At 39.6% G+C, this 25,494-nt stretch overlaps 1 protein-coding gene across 2 annotated transcripts in view; it reads right to left on the reverse strand.

Annotated features, from left to right (window-relative positions):
- The window catches only part of zc3h3 (zinc finger CCCH-type containing 3), a 69,937-nt gene that overhangs the window by 40,460 nt on the left and 3,983 nt on the right, over window positions 1–25,494 (reverse strand). For both annotated transcript variants that reach the window (XM_072684295.1, XM_072684297.1), the window contains exon 3: window positions 24,755–24,951. In XM_072684295.1, the coding sequence (XP_072540396.1) occupies window positions 24,755–24,951 (197 nt within the window). The remainder of the gene's footprint in view (window positions 1–24,754; window positions 24,952–25,494) is intronic.

Consider the following 25,494-nt stretch of genomic DNA (forward strand, 5'->3'; position numbering starts at 1 on the left):
TTCACTCCTTACGGAAATGTTCCCTTGCTTCCATCATCAGCTATGACAGGGTAGCAGTGGCACCCAGCAGAAGAAGTATCCGCTTAGGGATTATCAAGCCATGTTATCTCGCCTACTCTGATCCCCTCTCCAAATTTGACAACTAATTCCAGCTAACTGCACTCCCATTCTTTACTCTGGCATCTCTGTCACATCATTAATCTTATTATTGACAGCGAGAGACCCCCTACTCCTGCTACAATCCCCCTGGGACTCATCTTCTGATTCCCACTGGGGCAGCAGCATTGCGATTAAGCATTCCCTCAGCTAAAGCAGCAACGCCAGGCATTGGTCAAAATAACATTACCAATGCAGGGCGGAACCTCACAAGCAAAACAACGACGCAAATGTGCTTAGAGTATGGAAAAGCTCCAGAGATAGACTTTCTTAATAGTGCACCCAGACATTATGGAGCAAGTATTCAGACAGCTTGTGTTGGCTTCAGCACTGACAGCTTTGCTTTGTTTTTTTTGCAAACTGAATGCCAACTGTGTTGCACAATTTGATTCATATTCTAAATATGGCTCCCGAGGCCCATGTTATAGGGCAGCTGTTTGACCGGCATTCTCAACACCAAATGGCGTTGCACAGCAATCGCATCAGCATGCCATGGTGTGCCGTAACCAGAGCAGAGATTCTCAGTCAGGAAGCACCAGTTAGGCAGTTAGGTAGAGTTAAGGTTTCATTCATTTAACAAATACAACAAAGGCACTAATTCCATTGCTTTGCAACAAGTTATACATGTCATTCTCAAACTAGTGAAGAGACAAAATTGTAATTGCGCAATCAAAAAAGAGAATGTTATTGTTGCCATGGTATAGCCATCATATTCCTGAAGAACCCTTTTCTCAACACATTTTAGGCTCTGTGATAAATTAAACAAAAGTTAAATTAGGTTTAGGTTTTCATCAAATCCAAATGCATAGTTAAAAGTAGTTTTTTATAAATTTAAACAAAGTATTTTATTAGATTAAACAAAAAAAGATATTAATTCAAAAATATTACATATATATATATATTACAAAATAATACTGCCAATGCCACTAGAGGCAACATAACCCAAAGCATGATAGATCCACCACCCCATGTTGAGCTGTGTGAAAGACCTATCTTGACCAGAACTGCCATTTCTTATGTCTTTCCAACGCTTAGGTATCCTCTTATGGCCTTCATCTGCCTTGTGAACATTGAGAACTTTTGTTTTCATGTTCAGAGAGTTGGTGTCCATGTTTGAGAAGTGTAAGGAGATACAAAGAGAAAAAAAACAACAACAAAAAAAAAACAACCTCAATACTCATCCCAAAAGTGCTGGAGAGGTCACAGATCCACAGCTCAGTGCTCGGGGCTTTATATCCCTATAGCCCACATCTGGCAATAGGCAAGGTGCCAGTAGGTTCATGTTTATCTGCTCCAGAGAGTCCTATTCTATTGGCAGTGCTTCTATAAAGGGGTTAGTCTAACTGTGTCTGTGTACATTAGCACATCTGTGTCAGCAATGGGTGCAACTTAAAGTAGCTATATGCATTCACAGTAGGGGTGTGCACAAACATTTAGACATATAATGCATAAATAAGCTATATTTTGTGATGAGAATAAAGTCATGCGATACAGTGAAGAAGAACTGGAAAGCTAGTCTGGCACTCTAAAAAGCAACATGACCTTGAGAGGTTCCTCAAAACAGCCACGGGAGACATGCCCTGCGCGCCGAGGGCCTGCTGATGCTGATGGACAGATAGCAAGAGCGCTGACGGACAGAGGAGAGGGCTAATGAAGGAGGGATGAGAGATGGAAGAGTGCTACAAGGGCCCCAGAAGCGAGCCACTTGTCCACTGCTGGATCGACGGCAGGATCTGTGATGTCAAACAACCCAAGCTTGGACTTGTCAGTCATCACTATGGTGCAATAGTCATGGAAACAAACACCGAAGCAACACATACTGGCCTGCTTCACTTTCCACAGTTGGGGCCCCTAGGAGCAATCTCAAACATGTCCCTATGGGCCGGTCCACAACATTATCCTACTTTACTAAGCAATATTTCTCAGAAGCCCTGACGAATAGTCAAGGAGAGAATAATACAGTCCTCCAATTTAGCAGAGCTATTAATTAGTGATGTAAATGTAAATGTGATCTTATCCAGGAGATTCAGGATCAGAGTCAAACCAGCCATGTTTTTGTAAACTGGGTATGGGTTACATTAAACCTTCCACTTCTGATTGTTTCTGGTTTTCCTTACTCTGTTTTGTGGGAGAAAGAGGTTTAAATCTCTGCAGCTTAGTTAACAGAAACTAGGCTGCTGCAGCTCAATTCTATATCTGCGCCTACTGCATCTAACTGTCGATCAGTACTAAAGGTTTAGTAACAATTTCTATGGATAGAGAGAGGCTGGAAAATGATTGTGTAAAAATAAATTAGGACTGATTTTACATATAAGAAAAATGTAGGATCTGATCACACAACCAAACTGGGCCCGCAAAGAAACCATCCTAAACGTGTCATAATATTCATTTGAACACAAAAAAAAAAGAATAATTATTTTATCCTGACTTTATTTTCTGTTGGCGGGCTTAAATGATGTGGCTATATTGCATATATATATATAATGCAATGTTGATTGCAAGCAAATTTTGAAATTACTGCCAATAATATGCTATTAATGTCTTTTTATTGTTATAATGTTAGAAATGTTGCTGTCTGCAGTTAAGAAAGAAGAAAAAAAAATCTTGGGTTGTTTTGTAAATAAACACAAAGAGCATCACATCTGCCTTTTAAGCCTTAGACAGCATAGGTTGTCTGTTCTGAACATGTGACATGCCAAAAATGTATGGACAAATGCAAACTATCTAGGCCTCTAGAATGACATTGCCTGTGCAGCACTTGCTAATATATATCCGGAGATTACCCAATGATACTTTAATCAGATGCTCACTGTAGAGTTCATATCACTCAAGACACCTCTCAGACCAGTGGTGGACAGCAATGAAGTACATATACTTCACTAATGTACATGATACACTTTCATACTTTCGTCCTGCACCTTTTCACCTAACCCTGCCACTAAATACAGATTTTCCAGTCAAAGCTGTGACATATAGGAATAAAAGAAGTTCTGCTGAGTTTTGTTGAAATATTGAAATTGTAGTTTATCAGCATCATTCTCATTTGTTCTTATAACATAGAGGAACGATTAATGCCTCTTTAAAGAATGTGTGCAGCCAAAAACTTTAAATAATAATACTAACAAACAATAGTACATAGAACAGCATTTAAAAGCAAGGCCCTCTGTCCTTCTTCTTAGCTATATTGAACTATTTAGTATACTGAACATAAATAGAGGAGATCTACTACTACAACTCAAGTACAATTTTACAAAGGGGATTTTTCACTTTTATACTTCCACTTTTAAGTGCAGTGGTTGTGTACTTTGTCCACCTCTGTCTCAAAAATGCCATACATGGTCCATAGGAACGACTTCCCCTATCAGTAGACTTGGTGTCTGTCAGAGGCAGTTAGAGACAGCAGCGGAAGTGCAGGAAGTGGAATCAGAAATTGCACTGCCTCCTTTATTCACCACTGTGTTTACCTTCAAGTGATGGCTTTCTGAACATGAATAAGAGATGAGAAGTAAAGCAGTTCCTTTAACCTTCAGCCTTACCTTGTCCTCAGAAGGCAATACATGAACTGCAGACATGCACACACTGACTGTAAGCATGCATACTGCAGAGAATAATTTATGATACGCAACACAAAGGCCTGGACAAGAGTTTGTAGACTATGGGAAGATCTGACTTTGAATTTGACATTATTTAACAGATATAGTGTGATCTAATTTAAGTTTGTAATACTAATGTAGCCTAATCAATACATCTTTCTAAAGTATTGTGCATTTTGGGGTACTAAATAATGCCTAGCTAGTAGAGCAGTGGTTGGGCATACAAATACAATACATATGGTGGGATACTGGAAGTAAATAGACAAGCCAAAATAAAAAAAAAGACCTTTTCTCTGCAAACAGTATATTAGTATAAGTTATCATAAAGTACAAACCATGATGACCTATTCCAGTAAATGGAACAAACACTCTAGCTAAATATGTTAAGAATTCAAGTATAACAGTATCTAGGAAGACACTGATGGTTAAGCTGACTGATGACACTTGACTTAACTAGCAGAGACTACCCACCAAAATCAACATCATCCTGAATGATGGAAGCAACCACACAGGAATATCACAGGGCTGTGGCTCTAGTCAAATTTTTATTAAGGCCCGATTTTTTATTGTCAGTTTATGCAACTATATTGTTGTGTTACTGTGGCATGGGCATGTGGCAAAGAGTGACATATGAAGGTTTAGTGTAATCCAAAACATGCCACCCAAAGGATCTGGTTTTGTTCCCTTCCCATCGCACCTTACAAAAAAAAAGTCAACCCAAAAACATTGAGGAACGGAAACACATTTACAGGGAGGAATGGTCCAAAGTTTCTCGGCAGTGTTATCTTATCTTATCTGCAGATACAGGAAATGTTCGGTGGAGATTTAAAAAAAAATAAAAAAATAAATAATTATGATACACAACATGCTTTTCATATCGAGGATTTCATGAATGCTTAAAAGAACATTGGTCAACTGCACATTTGCTATAAAAATTCTGTATCAAAATAATCGCCTGCGATCATGAGTATTGTGATAAATATTGTGTATCGTGTAAATGTTTTTAAATATCATGATACAATATTTTTCCCCATATGCCCAGAGCTTTATAAGTTTATTCAAACTAACACATCTCTATTATACAGTGCCTGTGTATTTTTTATTTTATTTTATTTGTTCTTAGGAATTTAAAAAGTATAGTACAATCACTTGAGACATGTTCACTACACACAGGTGATCTCCATTTCACTAACTGTGAATTAGCACCAATTTCCCAAACCTCTGTTGAATTAGGTCTGTTTTCACTTTGACATTAAAGAGATTTTTGTTTAAAAAGATGTATTGACCATGAATCCCTTTACAAAAACAATAAAAGGGGAACATATCCAAGGTGTGAAAACTTTAGAGGCACTGTATACATAGGGCCTCATTCACCAAAAGTTCTTAAGAAGAAATGTCTAAAGATTCATTTCTTTTTCAGGATTTGTTTAATGTAGGACAATGAGATCCAGTGTTTTAATAGCAGAGCTGAGAACAATCCTAACTTTTTCTTACAAAAAAAAGAAAACATACAAAAGATATTGGTGAGGTCCATGTTTTTGTTTGTTTTTTAAATGGAAACAAAAGTGGTTCATCTTTGGAATCACTCAAGGAACTTTTGAAGCATAATTTTTTAAGGCGAAGTTGTTTACACCAACTGTTTTTAAAACATTAAAGCCAATTTTTAAAAATAAGTACAAGATAATCATATATACTCAAAGTAAAAATGTATTGTTAAAAAGACATGATGAACTGACAATCAATCAACAACTTTTTACTGTGCAGTTTATGCAATTATCACATCCACCCACTGCTAGGGTCTAAATGTGTCTGTCCCTCTCACATTTTAGAACTGAGTTTAGAACTGGAGTTTAACTATCACTCCACAGACCTTCTCACTTCCACCACAGTCATGTGAGATGGGGAGTGTAAACTAACTTTGCGCTCAAAAGTCAAACAATGCAACAGCCATGCCCTTTACCTCCAAATATCAGGCCTGGGGTGTAGGAAACTGGAGGAGGCATGCACAGGAGAGCTTCATTTGAACCGGAGTTTACAGGGGAGGGGTCAGGTGTGGTAAGAGCCGCATGTTCTTAGTCCATGTGCTAATTTTGCCGGCAGCGAGTGTTAAGACCAGTCTACACAGCCGAGCCTTTGAAGTCAGGCAGGTGTTCTGAAGACAGAGAACACACAGATTTGTCCCCCTCTCCTTCCATCCTGTACCAACTCCTCGCGCCTCTTTCCCCAATCCGACCGGACCTGGTGCCAGCAGCTGCTGTAAGCTCTAATTGGTCCCTCTGGGCAGAGCTGGCACTGAGGAGAACAGGCATCTGTTCCAAGTGGGCACAGGAGCGGGCACCTCACCACTGGAACAGCTGCCCTCAATGTCACTGTGCTAACTGCAAGGGCAGGAAGATCTGATGGGCTCATGACCTTCAGCAACAACAACTTAAGCCTAATCTCAGGCTCGGCTACATATTGTAGTGACTTCCTACATATTTAGTGGACACTGGAAAGGTGCTCTCCAATAACAATAAAATGGGGTTTAACAGATTCAAGAAGAACATGATTTTGGTCATCTACTCATTTTCTACTAGCAGCAAGACCAATATTACAGCAATCAGGCATATATTTTTCAAGATTATCCCTGAGGACTGCTTTTATTCCACAAAAGTAAAGTTTTTTTCCTCTAAAGTGTGTTTAGATTACTGAGCTGTGTGAAGAAATCACTGAATTCACATCTGTATAATTTTATTTGCCCTCTTGGTGGCTGTAATAAAGCCTTGGTTCTTTCAACAGCACCACTAACCTTAGAGGGCAATGGGGCAAACACTCCTCCCAAGAATGTCAAGTGCTTACTCTCACTACATGATCCAGCCAAGATCCTGACGGAATATATTGCTTACATCAAAGCTGCGGCACCACGCCGCTCTGTCTAGGCTGTGCTCTCGTGAACTCTTGGCCACAGAGAGCGCGTGGCATCACTTGAATTCCTCACCAGTGTAGCAACAATGGCATGTTGCTTACTGTAATCCTTTGTTAGCTAGCCAAAGCACGTCACAACATAGTGCAATGGTGGTACTATGGTAAAGTAAACAGAGAGGAAATGCATGACAAATGTAAAAGAACTGTATCTGTGATTGATATATGTAAGAGATCTGTGAGAAAGAGAGAAGCCAATAACAAACACAATTGTTGGACAGAGATATAATTTGACTTCCATCTCTAACCTGTCCGTATAGTGAACACACATACACACTAGTGAGCAAACACACACAGTGGACTGTGATAATCTGTGCCCGGAGCGATGTGCAGTCTCCGTTGCAGTGCCCAGGGAGCAGAGAGGGTTAAGGCCCTTGCACAGCTTGGCGAACCTGGGTATCGAACCCACAACCATGTCATCAATAACCCACTGTTTAAACAACTAAGCCACCACTGCCCCAAATACAATAATGCATTAAATTTACTGAAGATTTTGATTAAGAAATGAATCCAACTACCCTAATCAGAATATGCAACTCTTTCTCTAAGCTGTTATGGACAAATCTAAGAGAGAATAAAGAGTGAACTGAACGTACGGGCGTCCAGACCAAGCCATGTCAGTGACAGCAACTCTGTCACAGGGGTAACCTGAGAGGTGTCACCTCAGGTTGGTCATTAATATCCACAAACTCGTTAAGTGGAGAATGCCATGAAAGAAGATCTGGGACAGGACAAGCGCCCTTGTGGGTGGGGAGAATATCCAGCCCTAAAATAGTCCAAGGGGGCGTTTACTAACCCCCACACCACACTATAGCGCAGTCATATGTCCTATTGCATAAAGTGACATGTACAATATCTGTGTCACAAGAAAATCCCATGTCTCAAGTTATGCTCGTCACAATTTACATATTTTGGGGTTGCAATATACACAGTCACATCAGAATATTATGCCCACCCCTAGTTTGGAATAAACTTAGACCATTACATCAGCTCCACATATAGGAGCACTTTGTAGTTCTATAATCACAGACTGTTGTCCATCTGTTTCTCTGCAGATATTTGGTGTGTTAGTGTGTGCTTCGCTGGTTTGACTGGATCAAACAGGACAGTACTGCTGTAGTTGGATGGCGCTGGACGTTTGCAAAATTTTATTAGACATCAGATATATGCATATATATGCATATGCAATCTATATATGCAATATATAAACTGCCTAGAATTAACTGATTTATATACATCTAAAGGTGTAAATTCTAAGAGCACCAAATTTCCTCTGGACCCGGTCTAAACAAAACTCCTAATTAAAAAAAGTACATCAGTATTTCTTTATTATAATAGTATTTTGACTTACTACTGGACAGAGCACCTAAGGCTGTTTACCCATTAACAAGCCACCACAACCCCTGTACTTAACACACAACACAAATCAATACCACAGAGTACAACAACATCATGCATGAGCATAGAGCACATAGACATTGGCAGTAACATGCTACATTTACTTACAGTGACTTTTTAAACAAACTGCATCTCACTGCACGACAATACAACTACAATGGCTGAAAAGGCAGGGCGGTCTGTGAAGGGAGGCTCTATGTCAAGCCACCAAAACATGGTTTAAAAATACAGGGTGCCTGCACAAACATGGCTCTGCTTTACATAATATAATATATATATATATACAAACATTAGCTTTTGCTTACATAAACCCACTATCAAAAGCCCTAGTCAAAGCTAGCAAAATGATAAAACTCCTGAAACTTCAGGAGAATATGGCATTGTTGATACTGGAGAGCAGTACATGACCAATAGAGTGTGCTAATTAGAGGAAGAAGGGTTGCTTCACAAACCAGGCCTTGTGACCATGGCTTTTCTTGTGCTAGTGTCTGCAGAATGGGAGCTCAAACTTGGCACATGACAAAAAAATAAGCAGGAAAGGCAAATGAGGATCTACATTAGGCCAAAAGCTAATGCTAGCCTTTTACTAACTCCTATATTTACCATCTCTTCTCTCCATCAGTTGCTGCCTTGGGACTTAGGAAAGACAAACCTGGGAAAGTAAGAGAAGGCAAGGCTAAAAGCTAAACTGGCTACAACCGCTTTAGCTTACTAACCATACACTGTGTTGATTGGACACACAATTGGAGCTCACAATTGTTTTTCATGAGCCCGCCGACAAAATAACAAGCAAAATATCAGGGCTGTAAAAAGGCAAGTAACAAAGTATGAACATTGTTCACCCCATTTAAAGTCACAAACTTACCATTTTACCCCCCAAAAAACTTAAAATGTTCAACAAATGCATTCTGTGGCACCTTTAAAGCATGTGTCTTGTGGTCAGTTTTATCGGCATAAAGATATGTTAGCTCTTGTGTGAGGGGCTCTACTATGCACATTTGTCTTGTGAAATGAATCCTGTAAAGCATACACCAAGAATTCTCTCCAAGAATGTCAGGGTAGTAAAATATCACCTCCTTCAGTTTAACAGCAAAGCACACAGAACGGTTCTCATTGAGCTGCACTCAAACTACAGAATACAGCTTATATATTACATTATATTAAAGTAGGAAGTTAATGCTCAAGTATAATAAGGGCTTTAATATAAAAAAAAAAGTCTAAAAAGATGTGTGTGTATAGGCTGTGTACTGACTGAGGTGGATATTTAAGTGTGGCCCCTGTTCTCAACTGTAGAACCATGAAGTCACTGTGACAGGAGACAAACTAGCTATTTCCTACAGACCGGCTCACCAGGGACAGCAGAAAATGAACTGGCCCTGATCAATACTGTCCTCTCTCTCGTTTGCTCTCTCCACTCTCTATTCCTTGTTCTCACCTACTGCATTTGTGTGGGCCATAGTGGGGTTGGGGAAAGACCTTTAGGTTCCACATTTTTCCATGTTCACACATACAAAGAAAGACATTCATATGTATGTGAAAAAAATATAACATGAGGCAGAGAATGATATGGGAGTTTGTCTCATCATTACTAAAACAATTTTTTGAGACATGTTTTTGAGAAACCACAAACACACTGAAACTACTACACCTCACACATTTATGCATATGAAATTTATTAAATATGCAGGTAAATTAATATATTGTGTTTTTTGTCCTTGCAAACACTTAATTTGTGCAGATTTGGTACTCAACATCCTCTCCTGATTAAAAAAAAAAAAATTCAGGTTTCTCTTCACTACATCTTATTACACAGGACTAAATATGCTCTTTGCAAAGAAACGCGGAGGAAGTTTTAAAAGTACTTACAATATCCACAATATTTTCACGCATCACACAGGTGATAATATATCACCTTATTGCCCAACCCTAACTAGTGTAGTACTGATTCAATTCATGATACTGAATTAATGATTCACATTATTTGCATAATGTACTAATGAGACAAGAGGTGGGAGGAATGTAGTGGTAAAGTGGGTTTTTTGTGCTGTTGATTTGCCTCAAGCTTTGCAGGAGGACTACAGCAGCAGGTTGCTTGATTCCACTGTGATCTTTTAAAAAGATGGTGGTTTTACTCTGCTTTTGGAATTAACAAAAGTTACAAAGTTGTCTTTACAACTTTATAACTTGTAAATAAAATAAAAGGGTCCAGATTTCCTCAGGTACGTTGAATTAATTAAAGTCAATGGAAAACCCTTTACTAAGTCTTCCAATTCAGTCCCAAGAAGACACAGATAACACAGATTTTTCTAGATGGTACAAAAATGCTTCTAGACACTCCAGTATCAGAGTGGCCGAAGGAAGAGGGCAACTGGCAGGTGACAACCCTGGCACATAAGGTAGGTGTCTCAGAGAAGCCCATCCAAACTCCCCCACAGGGACATGGAAGGGTGCATAAGGAGGGAGAGACTACTGCTGACATTTAAATATACCCTCAGACATTCCAGCACTGTTACACTGGCCTGTGATTACAGTTCAACACGCAAAGTAGCTTCTTACTCCATCATAGAGAGTTGAAAACAACCCTGGGTATGAAACTGATATGAGAGCAGAGATGCTGTTCTCGGCTTCAAGCTACGAGAGAACATCTTTTGGTCAAGCACGTAAGTTTCATAAAAGGGAGTAAAACATATCATATAACCATGGTGACTACCTCTTACATAACTTTAAATGCCCAAATTGCCCTAAATTACCCCTCTTTTTATATATATATATATATATATATATATATATATATATATATATATATACACACTCACACACACACACACGCACACACACAAATACACACATACACACATGTTAAAAGCTAATATAATAATATGAACCTAATCCTCTGATCAGGTTCATATTTCATATGTTTGGGCCCTTAAGGCATTACGAGCGTGCTTTCTTATTTTAGAATAGGAGATACTATGCTAATATTGCTATAAAACAGTGGATCTCATCTTGGTAAATCCTAATTTATTTGTTTTAACTTGTCATGTAAATGTATCCAGTCTTTGTTTGTACCAGTACCTTAACACCTCCTAACATCTCCTGTTCTAAACTAAAGAACTAAACTTCAGCTACCAAAAATATCTTGACTGATAGACTGCATCTTAGCACAGTTGGATTCTGAAATACAGTCGGGTTCAGAGTGAGCTTTGCTAAACTATAGTCAGGTTCAGTGAGTTTTGTTGACCTACAGTGGGGTTTAGACAGAATTTGGTCAGACTACAATCAGGTTGAGACAGTATTTTGGTCAGACTACAGTAGAGTTCAGTCAGAATTTTGTCAGACTTACTCAGGTTCAGACAGAATAAGGTCAGACTTAACTTACTTAATACAGTAAAAGAGATAAACCTTACTACAATGGAGACAATAAGAATTTCAAATGCACAGAGACTGGACGTTAGTTTTAAGAACACCAATTCTCCCTCAGTGACTGCCACTATGTAAAGGGCTCCCTCTGCAGGGACTGAGCAGAAACAATTACAGACTGACACCTGTATGAGCACTTTGACTAACCCAGCTCATTTCTGAAGCCACAGCTTTTGTGTGAGAGAAATTCAGCTGGTGACAATTTTTGTGAACATGATGAAGCATGATTACAAAAAAGGTCAACAGTAAATAATAATAATAATAATATAAATAATAATAATACATAGGTTACAGCATTTTGGCAAGATTCCCTGAGCTATAGAATAAGATAAGAGAGAGACATACAGAGAGATTGAGAAAGAAAACATGTGTAAGTAGGTCTAGGTGTACTGATTGAGGTACAGAAATAGAACTGGGACCCATGCCTGGCTGTGTGACCCAATATGCAGGAGGCAACTTCAAAACTGGCAATCAAACCAATATGTATCAACCAAAGTCCCTGTGCCAAGATGGGTACCCACGTCTGAACAGGAACCGTTCCAAAGAAGAGGTAAGCTACACGAGTCAACCCCATAGCGCGCGCGCACACACACACACACACACACACACACACACACACACACACACACACACACACACACTTATACCACCACCTGACAAGCACTGAAGTTGATTGCCCCTCCCTCTGGTTGGGACTCAATTACTCTTTGCCTGTTCAGAGGAAATCTCACTAATTAAATACGTTAAGCATTAATTATTCAGGCTGAGTGGGGCCTATAAAACCATACTCACCCAGCACAGCTAATCAATATGCCAGGAGTGGAATTAACAGTTATCTTGAAGTCCTCTGCAAACAGAGCAGGCTAAAAGACCAACATAAACAGTCATCCGTAATTAAACGCAAGCTCTGATACACACATGCCCAACACAAACAAACAAAAACACAAAAATGAGTAAGTCTTCCACTGATGGATACAGTGCTGGATACAGTAACAGAAAGCCTCTTACAGCATATGAAAAAATAATTCATTTGGGTTTATTGTTCTTTTTAAAAATTATATATTTATACAGTCTTCACAGTGGAAAAAAAAGAAAGTCATGGTTTACAGAGATCATCTGTCCATCAGTCTAACCGCCTTGTGTGTTAAACAATCTGGGACACATTTCCCAGAGCCACACACATACACATACCGTTCTTGTGGTTTTAAATTTGGACAGGCACCTGTGGTGATGGATGGGATAGTTGGCTAGGGAGTCTGTGTGTGTATGTGTGTGTGAGTGTGTGTTTTATGGGACTTACTCGGACATTGGGGCGCTCAGCTGGGGGGCTGGCATGCCGATCATGGCTAGAGGCTCAGAGGCGGATAGCGTGTAGCCCTCAAGGGGCCCAAGCAAACTTAACTGCTCCCCTGAGGATGGGAGCACAACCGTGAGGGAGGAGGTGGTGAAGCAGAGAGAATGAACGGCAGAGAAGAAGGGAGAGTGTGGGGACCACGTAAAAACATAGATGTAGACTGAGAGATAAAATATGCACGGAGAACGGGCAGGGGTGTACGGTGAATGAAATGGGCCTGGATGGAGATATAGTGTGAAGGAAATCAGGCAATGCTGGCTCACTCCCCAGTCCCAGAATAGAGCATCAGCTCGAGTGTCTGGGCCAGTTCAACTGAAATGGAAAGCTGCGAGTGATGGGGGGAGGTCAGGTTTCCCCTGTCCAACCTCATGCCGTGGGCCCAGGGCCAGGTGGAACGGCCGGTGGGCTCTAAGATGGATGTTTTGGGGGTGGGGAAGTGGAGGGGAATAGGTGGGCACTCTGGCTCTGGGATGGCCTCACTGGCCTGTGGACAGCAACACCCAGCCAGTTAATTAGGAGAATTTCATCACTCACATAGAGGCGGGAGGGAGTGAGTGAGGAAGGGAGATTTAGAGACGAAAATACCTTATGACCCCACTCTCTGGTCACTGTAGCTGGTCCAACTCCATATGGAAAGGACTGGGGTTACACAAGCTATAGCACTATCCTAACATCTTGCTTTACAAGTCCAGCTGATTTATTCCAAATTCTATATATATATATATATATATATGTCTGGCAAACAATCAGATCAGCAAAGAAAAGTCTTGGAAAAAGCTGAATCTTCAGCTGATTATAAAGCAACCAGTCTAAACATTTACTAAGAATAGGCAGTCTGCTGCTGAACATCATGTGAGCAGCAATTTAAAGAAATTCTAGGACACACATGGTCAAAGGGCTGCATTGTTTACTCCAAACAAGTTGACCCCCTAACCCTTGAAACACCCCGATTACACAGAGGGGACTGACCCTGACTGCAGTGCCTGTTTTTGGCTCTGGCACTTCTCATTTTGCTTTTCCCCTTTCACCTATCACTTTACTAGGGCTTCAAGTTCAAGTCCAGCAAGAAATAGCTTCAGTGATGCATAATGACGCAATGGAGCAAAGTAGTATTTGGTAAGTAAGGCCCTGAGTCACTTTTAGTAGGTCATGCATTGTTCCATGTAAAGTAATAAGATGAAGATTTGGAGCCAAGAAAATCTATTTAGCAGATCTATTTAGCTGTATTTCTATCCAGATCTCCTCATTCTGAAGTGTAAGGATTTGCATGACACTGTAAGTAGTTCCACAGTGAAATAAATGGAAAGAAAATCTAACAATATACCTCCAGTATTGCCTTAATCTCTGCCTAATCAAACCTCACAGGTTTGCCGCCCCCTTTAAAGCAATTTGACAAATCCTCTTAACCATAAGACAAATATAAGGCTGAACGACTCAATTTGAACAACGTAATAAATGCAGTTCGCAAAGCCAATCATAATGAGTTAACTAGAAGGCATTGAAAATAAAAATAGCATGTAATTGTACTAACCGAGGTGCTGAAATTGGCTACACCACAGCTTCAAGACCCATCACTGACAGCAATGTGTTGAAACTACTGAGTGATATAGCTACTCAATAAAGCCAAACATCTGTGGCAGCCACCAATGCCAAAACTATAAACGGATACTAGATTAATCAATTCTGCCATTTTCACTTCACTCATCTTTATAAGTCAAGGTAAAGTGCTGAGTTTTCACACATTCTCCTCATGTGAAGTGATGAATACGAGTGGTCTTATGGTACGACTGTCAATAACTAATCAAAGTGGTAATGGGCAGAGTTATCATATGTCATGTTCCACACAACCATGAAATACAATTTGACACAAACGAACATGAATGAAGGATAAACAGAGAAAATAATAATAAACAGAAGATTAGCCTGACAGACAGAAGTAACAAACTAGCAGGTACATAACATTTGTAACTGGTGACTGCAGACATGCTGCTTGTGGTGGTCAAGTGTGTTTGGTAAAATGTAACACAGACTTGTAGGTTAACATGTCACTGTCTCATATCCCCACAGCAATGTGATCTGCCAGACATTTTAAATGTTTAATTTTTCTGTACCATGTAGGGCTGTCCTGATCTGATTTAGTGAATCAGGGCTGGGGTCAATCCAGGCATATTTTAATGTATCAGGTATTGGCTATTTTAATCCCAATCAAGTTCAGAGTCTTTGTTGAAGCCACAGTGTTCAGAGCTGGTGACTTCAACACGCCATTAACGGACATTATTGCCCAGCTGGCTGAAGTAAGGACGTTCTCAGAAGGTAGATAAAAGAGTTTACAGTCTGCAGTGTGGAGCTATTTTACAGTGGGGCATGAAAAATGTTATAAAACAACCACAGAAACACTCCATTTCACCAGCCAGAAATGCCTTTGTTTAACCAGCACTGAAAAGTGCATTCAGAACCAAGGGGAGGCTAACGCTAATACATACACACAAATTATAGAACACTGACCTCTCTATAAAAGTTATTTCACATCAGTTGTCAATAAACAACAATAGATATTTTTTTTTGCAGAGTGTGTACCACTATACACATACAAAGTGATTTGACTGCAGTGTTTTAAAGGAGCTGGGATCTAATTGGTCAGTGAGGAGAGTCAGAATGAATTATAAGATTCAAAGAAAAAATGAAAGAAAAGTCACTACTATAACTGTGATTATTGGTATTTTAGTAATTATTTTAATTTGAGCCATTTATTTGGAATACCTGTACATCTGTATTCATGCAATTATCTAACCAGCCAATGGTGGGGCAACAGTGCAGTGTATAAAATCATGTAGATATGGGCCAATAGTTTCAGCACATGTTCGCATCAACTATCAGAATGGGAGAAATAACACTTTTATGACTTCTTAGATTGGAATAATTACAGGTGCCAGAAAGGCTGGTTTGAGACTTTGTAGAACTGCTGATCTTTTATTTTCAGCATAACAGTCTTGGGCAACAGAGAACAATCATACTGCTTCAACCTAACAGACAGGCTACGATAACTCAGATAACTACTGAATTGTGATAGCAGAAAAGCCTCTTAGAATGCACAAGACGTCGCACTTTGAGGTGGGTTCCACTTCTGTCAGACAAGAACAAAAAGCTGAGGCTGCAGTAGGCACAGTCTCTTCAAAACTGAACAGCTGGAGACTGATAAAAACATAGCCTTGTCTAATGAACCTTGATTTCTGCTGACGTACACAGATGGTAGATTCAAAATTTGGTCAGCAACAGCTTAAATCCATGGACCCAACCTGCCTTGGGTCAACAGTCCAGGCTGGTAGAGGTGGTATAATGGTGCAGCTAGAAAATAGCACATTCTCTAGGAGTATTGCTGCTGACTATGTAAATCCCTTCATTCCCCACAATTTATCCATCTTCTAATGGTCAAAAAAGAAAAGGCATCTCAAATTGGATTCATGAATGTGACAATTCAAGTTCAGTGTTCTTCAGTGACCTTCTTTTACACTGGATCTGAATTCAATAGAACCCATTTGGGATGTGGTAGAACAAGAGATTTGCAGCATAAACGTGCTGCTAAAGCAAATAAAGGATTTGTGTGATGAAATTATGTCAACAATCAACAGAATCTTAAAAGAATGTTTCTAACATTTTTGTGAAAATCCAAATTTGGTAGTGTTGTTAGTGACAGTCTCACATTTATACACATTAAATGTGCTGTGGTTGCAAAGTTCATTTAGTTTTAATATTCAATAAATATTATTTTAATATATTGTTCAATGATTCATCAAACTTCAACTGCTTTAGGTTTTGCCCAGTACATTCAAACATTCACAGTTCCTTCTCAGAATGCATTGTAATGAGCATCCTAATCCTAATACTCCAGAGTGGAGCCTACGCCACAAGCTTTTCACCATCATTCTCATTTATTCGATTGGCAAACACTGTGGGTACATAAGAGCAGATGGCAGTTAGGACAACATAGTGCGCTGTGCATGGCATGATCTGTACGGTATGATTAGCTATAGCACAGTCAAGATGTGATTGGTCGGAGTTAGGTGTTTAGGGCTGAGGCAGGTTATATTTAATATGAACCATTCTTTGTGGTTGTATCAAATAGACACTTGCCATAATTAACATGCCTGGCAAGCTTGAGGCTCTGTAGCCTTCTTCCCACACAAATGCCAAAGCACTATGATTATTATGGTAACACTTCACCGGGCCTGCCTTAGGTTACTGGAGATGGGGAACAGGAGATGAGTGGGGGTTGGGAAAGGGATTGGAGGGGGGACTAGGTGCCCTGGTGCCATTTGCAGGAACATCACTACAGTCACAAAACAACAAACTGGACCACAGACTAGGCTAAAGAGTCCAAAGTTAAAATTATTTTAACTGGTAGGGAAGGTCAGAGCTCAACAGTGTAATGTGACATTTGGTGAAGAGCAGAATCAGTGTAAAATATTGGCAGGTAAAAAAAATACAATCACAAGATGATCACTACTAAAAATCAAATATCCACTCATAAAAAAAAAAAAACTAAATACATTAAGAAATTGGTTAATGGCTACATGGGTCTTTTCTTTGGCTGAAACATACCTCCTCCAATGCATTCACCCACTTCATCCAATGCATTAATTGATAAATGAACACGTCTGTGGGTGGGCATGTTTTTGGCCTTCACAGGCCCTCTTTACATCCTTACACAGGGCACCTGTTCAAGGTGGGCAATTGCATTAGCATGTCTAAATTATTAACTGACCCATTTCTGTTTATGGTTTCTGATTTATTCTGTCCTCTGCGTCACCAGAGACCCTTCGTAATGCCAAGAAAACATTTGCCCCCAAAACAGGGAAGGAAAGAGTCTAACTGCAGGCTAGGATTTCAGTGCACTGGAGTATGGGTTACACATTTCAACACTTAGCCTTCAACTGCTGGCACACACAGTCAACAAATGGACATACGCATATGCCTGCGCACGCGCACTTACACTTCAACCACACACATGCTGCTCCACCTGTATGGTTATTTCATGCATTTAAAAATAAGGCAAGAAAGAAATGGCAGAATACGCTTTTCTTAACTGAAGACACACAAAGTCACCTGACAGAAAATCCCTCCATCCTACACCACTGATTAAAACTGTTGTAAATGCAATGATGCTTAAAAGGCCCATGTCACATAAAACTGAATTCCGAGACATTTTCAAAAAGGTATAAATCTTTCACTAGTCCGTACAGTCTTTATATGGAAACTTTGTGGTAAAAAGAAAAACTCCCTGATCTCACTGATGTCACGAGAATCATCTCATTTACATATAACCGCCTATTCTGTTTGACACAGTTTAGCCACACCCATTCATATGGCAGTTCTCAGGGGTGTGTCATCTTATTTATCCTAGATCTATCTTAACGGTACAGGTTAGAGAGAGGTTATGGTGGTGTAAAGGTTAATTTTATCAATGGATGCCCTAAATTCAGTGTTTTTGCTCACTGATTCGATCAGTGTTCCTTAATAATGTGTATGGGCTGATGTCAACTTGATCTGATCAGATTTCTATAAATAATACAGCCACATGATTTAGGCAATATGTGCCACTGAGAGATACTGACAAAAAATTCCTTTGTTTTTAGTAAACAATTTATGTAAATACCATGTTCTAAACAAATGTTTTTAGTTTGGTAGACTATTTTTAAAAAATAATACTTTTATAGAAACTATAATAATACAACACCTAAAAATACACGGACTGAGCTGTACAGTGATACAAAACAGCAGAACATAGACAAATGCCTGAAGGAAAAGTGGCTCAAACACAGTCAAAGCGTTTTCATTTTTTACAGTAGTAAAGTTGCACACTGCAGACTAAAACCTAAGACTGAGTTTTATTTCTTCTGACAACACTCCTCACTGCTGCGAGCTGTGAATAAAGTAATTTGGAAACATTCTGAATTGGATCGGGCTTAAAACAGCCAATCCCTGATCTATTATGCCTGGATCAGTATTCCTAAATATGACCACAGAAAAATATAGGATACAGACTAACAGTCCACTGAAAAGTATCTCATGTGAATGATAAGAAACAACAAAACAAAGAAACAACATAAAGAACGACTGGTGCAATAAATTATGGGTTGGCAATATAACAATGCTGTATTGTATCCTGAAATGTTAGAGATACACAACATGCTTTTATGAGTACATCATAAATATTGTCAGTGCTTAAAGAACACTGACCAACTTCACCTTTCATGACAGAGAGTGTAATTAGTCCTGTACTAGTACTGTACTAAGTGTGGGATAGTTTTTGTATAGCAGTTTTTTAAATCTGTAACTACTGGTAAATTTAGTCTGCTTAAGAAAATAGTGATAAATATTGCACACTGTGAAAATGTCTTAAAATATCATAAAATAACACTTAAATATTTTAAGTGATATTTTAAATATCATAAAATATCACCCAGCCCTACTACCAATTGCGTAAAAATGTATAAACTGAAAAAATAAAGGTTTTATATGACAACAATGACTTACAACTGTGTGCGTGTGTGTGTGTGTGTGTGTGTGTGTGTGTGTGTGTGTGTAAAGTGGCTGTGACAGACATGGGGCCGCTGGTTGGTTGTGTGTCATGTGAGGAGGGGCACAGAGATTTTAATTGTGGCCAGTTGACAGTTTGATGAGGGATCAGCAGGAGGTTTAGGGTCTCTGCAGGAGCTCTGATAGACAATAAGTGTCTTTCTTTCACTAGCCCTGTAAAATAATGTGTTAATAGAAGAGGATATGACTCAAAGGACTTGGTTGATGCCTCATTTGTGGAAAAAGAAGGGTTTCTCTCTCCCCCATTAATGACAGCAGTATTTAAGCAATATATAAACACATATCTAAATCAGCTGATTAAATGAAATAACTAAAAATACTCACTCCATAGCCAAAGTATTTTAATGTGCTTATTATTGTATACTGTTCATCATATTAATTATTCCCACCTAAACTTAACAATTAGATAACTAAAAACGTAACACTATGGAAAAATAACACACAGTATAGGGAGTGGGTGGTCCTCACAAGCAAGACTGGTCAGTACATTACCACCAAAAAGGTGTTTAAGCCATGACCGGAGACAGCCTCAAAGACGAGTACTGACCTGAAGACAGCACAGCTAGCCCACCTGTCTGACACAGAGGGCCTGAGAAAGTGGGGTGGAATGAGCAGAATGTTAAAAGTCATAATGAGTGAAGGCAACATGGTGTGCGGGTCTTAAACAGTTGGAGAAAGCAGTATGGTATTATGGTATTTAAAATGGGGAGATGTGGGGCGGCAGCTGAGAGAAACTGTACACTGACGGGTTGTCCAGCCTACACTCGCAAACAAATTCTCTCCCTGTGATCATGTCAATCTGGGCCTGGGGACGTGCATTTGTCGTAAAAGGCATATATATATTACATAGCCTGGGTAGAGTTACTTACTCGATAAGGCAGCGGCATATGTAGGGATGGAGGATTGAATTAGACAGATGAGGGAATGGACTTCAGAAGAGAGGGAGTGACAACAGTGTGAAAAAAGTGGCAGAAATTGAAGGAGGTGTGAACTAGCCATTGATGCCAAAAAACAAACTAAAATAAACAAACAAACCAACCACATAAGGAGAGAAAAAAGGGGGCTGTGTTGAGTAAGAGAGATAGAGTAAAAGAGGCAGAATGTGTCTGAGAGTGTGAAGCTGTTCTAAAAGAGCACAGGTTTACTCCGGTTGTACTCGCGGATGTTCTAGTCTGAAATCTAAGACGACCTTCTAGCTCAATAATGATCCCAACCTACCACTATCTTTACATTATGTGAAGGTTATTCACAGTATTTCACATAGAAAGAAATCATTTTTATTACTTTTTTTATGCACAAAACAAGCTAAGCACTGATAATGGCCACCATATGCTAAAAACATGTTTATAATAACAATAATATACAACAATAGTCATATTGTATCCCTCTAATTCTAGTATTTGTTCAGTTTCTATCACAGGAAGGTTGAGAAAATATACACAATAAACAAAACTATAAAAATCATATTAGACTGCACGTTATTTTTCCTGTTATGTCTTGTTTCATATGAATAACCTGATCTTGCAACACCACTGTTATAATGATTTTAATATGTAACAAACATGATCTAACAAACCTGTTAACTACGCCAGCTGATGCTATCTACATGTGAACCCCTTTAACTGATGTTAGCTAGACAATAACTTTTTATTTACAAAATAGTTTATTTGTCACATACATGGTCATACATGGTACAACTAGCAGCAAAATGCTTTGGGGAACATGTTGGCACATTGTCCACTGAGGAGAAAACACCTTGTGTTGAGTCATCCAACACTGTATTAGTATTACACATATTCGTTACATCTTATTAGGGCCTTTGAAATAGAAGACCCCTCCAATCAACACGTATACTACTAAAGCCACTAAACCACTAAAGACTGTTGCAAAAATGTATTCAAATTTAGACTTTACAGCATTATAGCTGTAGCCTAATCCCCTCGACCTGATAGGCCAATCTAGTTTTAAGGGGCACAGTTATACCACAAAGAGAGGCTACTTTATCATTGATCACTGCCATACCACCTCACATCCACATGTGTGACTTAACATCTCCTAAAAGTAGAAAATGGCACATAGAGACAGGGGAAGACTGATTTATGGGTAAATAAACTATTATATCAATGGCTGCTATTGGAATCCTACAAAGAGACACAAGCAGAGCTGCTGGGGGGTGGGGGTGGGGGGGTAACATAATTCTGAGAGATAGAGTGTGGGTTTTACTGGAGAGCTACCCAAGCTGGTCAACATTTATGTCCTGTGTGTATATATGCAAGAGTGTGTTTGTGAGCCCACAGACACACACAGCATGATTTACACACACACAGAACTACTGACAGCAGAAAGGGTAATAAAACTTGACCTGACCTGAACTCCGTGTGTGTGTGAGAGATGGGACAGTGAGGGGGTGGATTCTATACACATAATACCAAATAAAGTCATGGCACAGCTCCCTGAGGCTAATCTCTTGAACACATGATAACGTGCAAACATAAACACATGTATATATTTACACTGTGATGTCCTAGAGTAAGGCGCCCAGCTCAAAATAAGAGAGTGTTTTGGTGGATCTTATTTTTATTCCATTATTATTGTTGGTTCAAGCTAAAGTAAAGGGACTAAATTCAATGTACACAACAGGGGTGGGACAATAGACCATATTTATCATTATTATCATTATGTTTTGCGGGTATTGTCAGTAGTTCCAACCACTGCATGCATCATAAAAAGACAAATTTAGACCAACTATTTCACATTGTGGAGCTTGGCACATTTTTCATCTGTCTTATACTACACTGAGTTTCAGATTCCTGGAGAACATAGTGACAAAAGCAGTTGCCCAAAACCCCAGACAAACTGCTGGACATAAAAATCTCCACATGAGGAAACAAAAGACAATACTGAGTGCTAGAAAGGTAAAGCTTCATCTAGGCACACAGATGGTCTCCTTTGTGTGTTTAGCATCTATTCTGTCAAATAGTCTGGGGCCAAACGTCTGTTGTGGAGCTTGAGGCCCCTTCATTTCTTCTCTTGTTCCTCCCCTCTCCTCATCTCCACTCTATTGCATTCTTCTGTCGTTTATTCACTTTATGGGATTATCGAGGCACTTCTCTCCCGCCTGCGATTCATTACGCCGCTAACTGCTCACTTAGGTTTATGCACCTTTAAATCCCCCCTCCAGATAACCAACTAGCCACGGTAAACAGGGACAGAAAAGGAAGAAGGCCGATAGACGAGGGAGGAGAAGAGAGCGGGGATGAGGGTCGGGGGGTGGGGAGTCATCAGAGAGAAAATTAAGAGATGTCACGCAGCGGTGATCGTGGCGGTGACGAGAAGCGGTTAGTCGCCATTTTTAACACGGCTGCCCTCTTTCTAGTCATTAGTAATTCAATTTGGTCTTTATTAGCCGCTCTTATCTTCCGCACAGAGTCCCTCTGGCTAGCCCATATGACTCCCCCCTGCCCCCTCCTCCTCCTCCTCCTCCTCCTCCTCCTCCTGCCTACTCCTTCCCCTCCTAGTCATTCATACACTCCTTCACTCTACCCTCTCATTCACCTCACTTCCCACCTCCCACCAAGGATATTCACCTTAAGCCAGATAAATAAGAGTACAATAATACAGCCGTGGTTCAGAAGAAAGAGTGACAGGGAAAGAGCGAGATGGCTTTGAAAAAGGAAGCTGAAACACTTTAATGGCAGCAGGGACAGCATCTGAGTGTGTGAAGTGCAGGAAAACAGACTGCAGGCGATTACCGCAAGATGGGCCGCCTTGCTTGCTCACTATCTATGGGAGGAGGGAGTGGGCTGTAAAAACAGTGATTGCTTTAAATCAAGTTGGGCCTATATTCTCCAGTTCGTTAAAACAATCCAATTTGCAAAAGGATAATTATGCATTAGCTCCTTTTTATCTACTGAGTGTGAGCGCTGGCAGGGTTTGATAGCGTAGCTACATTCAGCGCACCATTGCTGCAAATTACCCACTATCGGCACATGTACACCATCATGGCTGGACCGGACAATTAATTAACCCCACCCCCCACACCAGGCCAGTCTCCTCACACTCAGACAGCCTAGGGAGTTCAATAACTACAACTACTGGGGGAATGCTGACCTCTACTGAACAAGTCATGGTATAAGTTCATATCCCAGATTAATTGTAGGTTCAGCTTTAGGAAAAAAATCATTATTTTCCTGATGTTTTAACAGTCAGGACCAACTGAATGTCATAATTCATAACCATTAAAACACATAAAGTTATACACAATTCACATTCAGGCCCAAAGGCAGGCCCCACCCGTATGTTTCCATGGTGACGTACATCATACAAACAGAGTTAATTCATTTTCCAGTGACTGCTTTGTGCCAATTGCCCATTATGCCAATTAGTCACAGAGGGTATAAGAACAGTGTGCATGTCTATTAGTTTGCTTATATGTTCAGAGTCAGAAAACAAAATACATCTGTTTGCCTGTCAGTGCTCAAGTACAGGCAGTTCTGGACCTGGAGTGTCTATGCACTGAAGAGTTTCTCCAAACTTCCAAAACACCTGACTCAATCAGTGGTATAATGAGTGTAAGAGCAGTAAAAACACAAATGGCCGCTTTCTCAGACGAGGTTTAGGTCTAGTCTGAGAGAACACAGCATTTGGAATGGAAATTTTTCATTGAAAGAAAAATATGAGTCTACAACTAAGCTTAATCCCAGGCTGGGAATCTGGATCTAAAAATTGTCGTGAAGCTATACACCAGTATAAATGCAGTTACTTCAGTAAGAACTGACTTGAGTATAATTAAATGTGCTTCTTTAAAAAACTGCACAAATCCTCAAACTGAATATTTGGAGATTACTGATCAGTGTAAACTCAACTCCAACTACTTGGAGACTGCTAGCAGCAAAACAGATCCTGGACCTGGCCTGGGCCTGTGTTTAATGACCGTATTAAAATGGCAAGCTATATTACAAAAAGTTCAGCCAATTAAAGCTACTTTCTATCGATGTACTACTTAATGAGATGCCCCTACTGATCAACCTCATGTATATAGATAGGCTGATTATGTCTACATTACATTACATTTAAATAGTTGAGTTGAATTAAATAGTTTAGTTTCCTGGGGAGAACATTGAATGCTGCAATGAAATATTTTATACAAGTCAGTGAGGTGACCCATGAAAAACATACAATTGCTATAATCATCTTGAACTTTGAGGTTTGTTTTATTGCTCCTGCCGACCTCAGACTTTAGTGTGTTTGTTTCTCTGAGATGTTACGAACTTACCTGTTCTTGAGGTCCATGCAGCAGTAGTGGAAGAGAGGCGCCGGAGTTTGTGTCTGCCAAAAGAGACAAGCATTCTGGACTGGCCTCGTCTGGCAACAGTCTGAGTCCTTACAGGAGTGTGTGTCCTCCTCCTCAGGGAATACCGACTCCTCACAGTCACCACACATTGACTGGATCTCCTCTCTGGAGCAGGGCTACTAAGAAAAGAAAAACTCATGTTGAAAGTGAGGTTTGTATGAAAGTATTTGACACTGTAATCCACTGTAGTATACTTGGTCTTCAATTCACTGAAACACAGTTGAGACAAAAATAAAGAAATAAATAAATAAACAGCCTGTCTTGCTGCCATCTTGTGGCGAATTTTTGCGTACTTCTGTGACTTTAAAACGTGCTGCTCATTCCCAAGTATCTAAGTGTTGGGCCATATAAATTGTTTATGCACACTTCTACATTTACAAATTCTACATTTACAAAATTCTACATTTACATTCTACACTTCTACATTTACAAATATTTAGTACAGACATTTTAAATATATATATTATTCATTTTTTCTGTATAATTAGACATACTAAAACTGGTTTTAGTCCTAACTCTCAGACTAAATTGTTTTCAGGGTACTAATTCTGTTCCAGGACTGGTACTCTTCATTGAATATTGATAAAGGGAACAGAAATATGCCATAAGCTGTTTCCTCTGTGGGGGATTAATCTATATTGTAACATAATTCTAATAAGTTG

Source organism: Salminus brasiliensis, chromosome 7 (genome assembly GCF_030463535.1).
Source record: "Salminus brasiliensis chromosome 7, fSalBra1.hap2, whole genome shotgun sequence".
Classification (NCBI taxonomy): domain Eukaryota; kingdom Metazoa; phylum Chordata; class Actinopteri; order Characiformes; family Bryconidae; genus Salminus; species Salminus brasiliensis.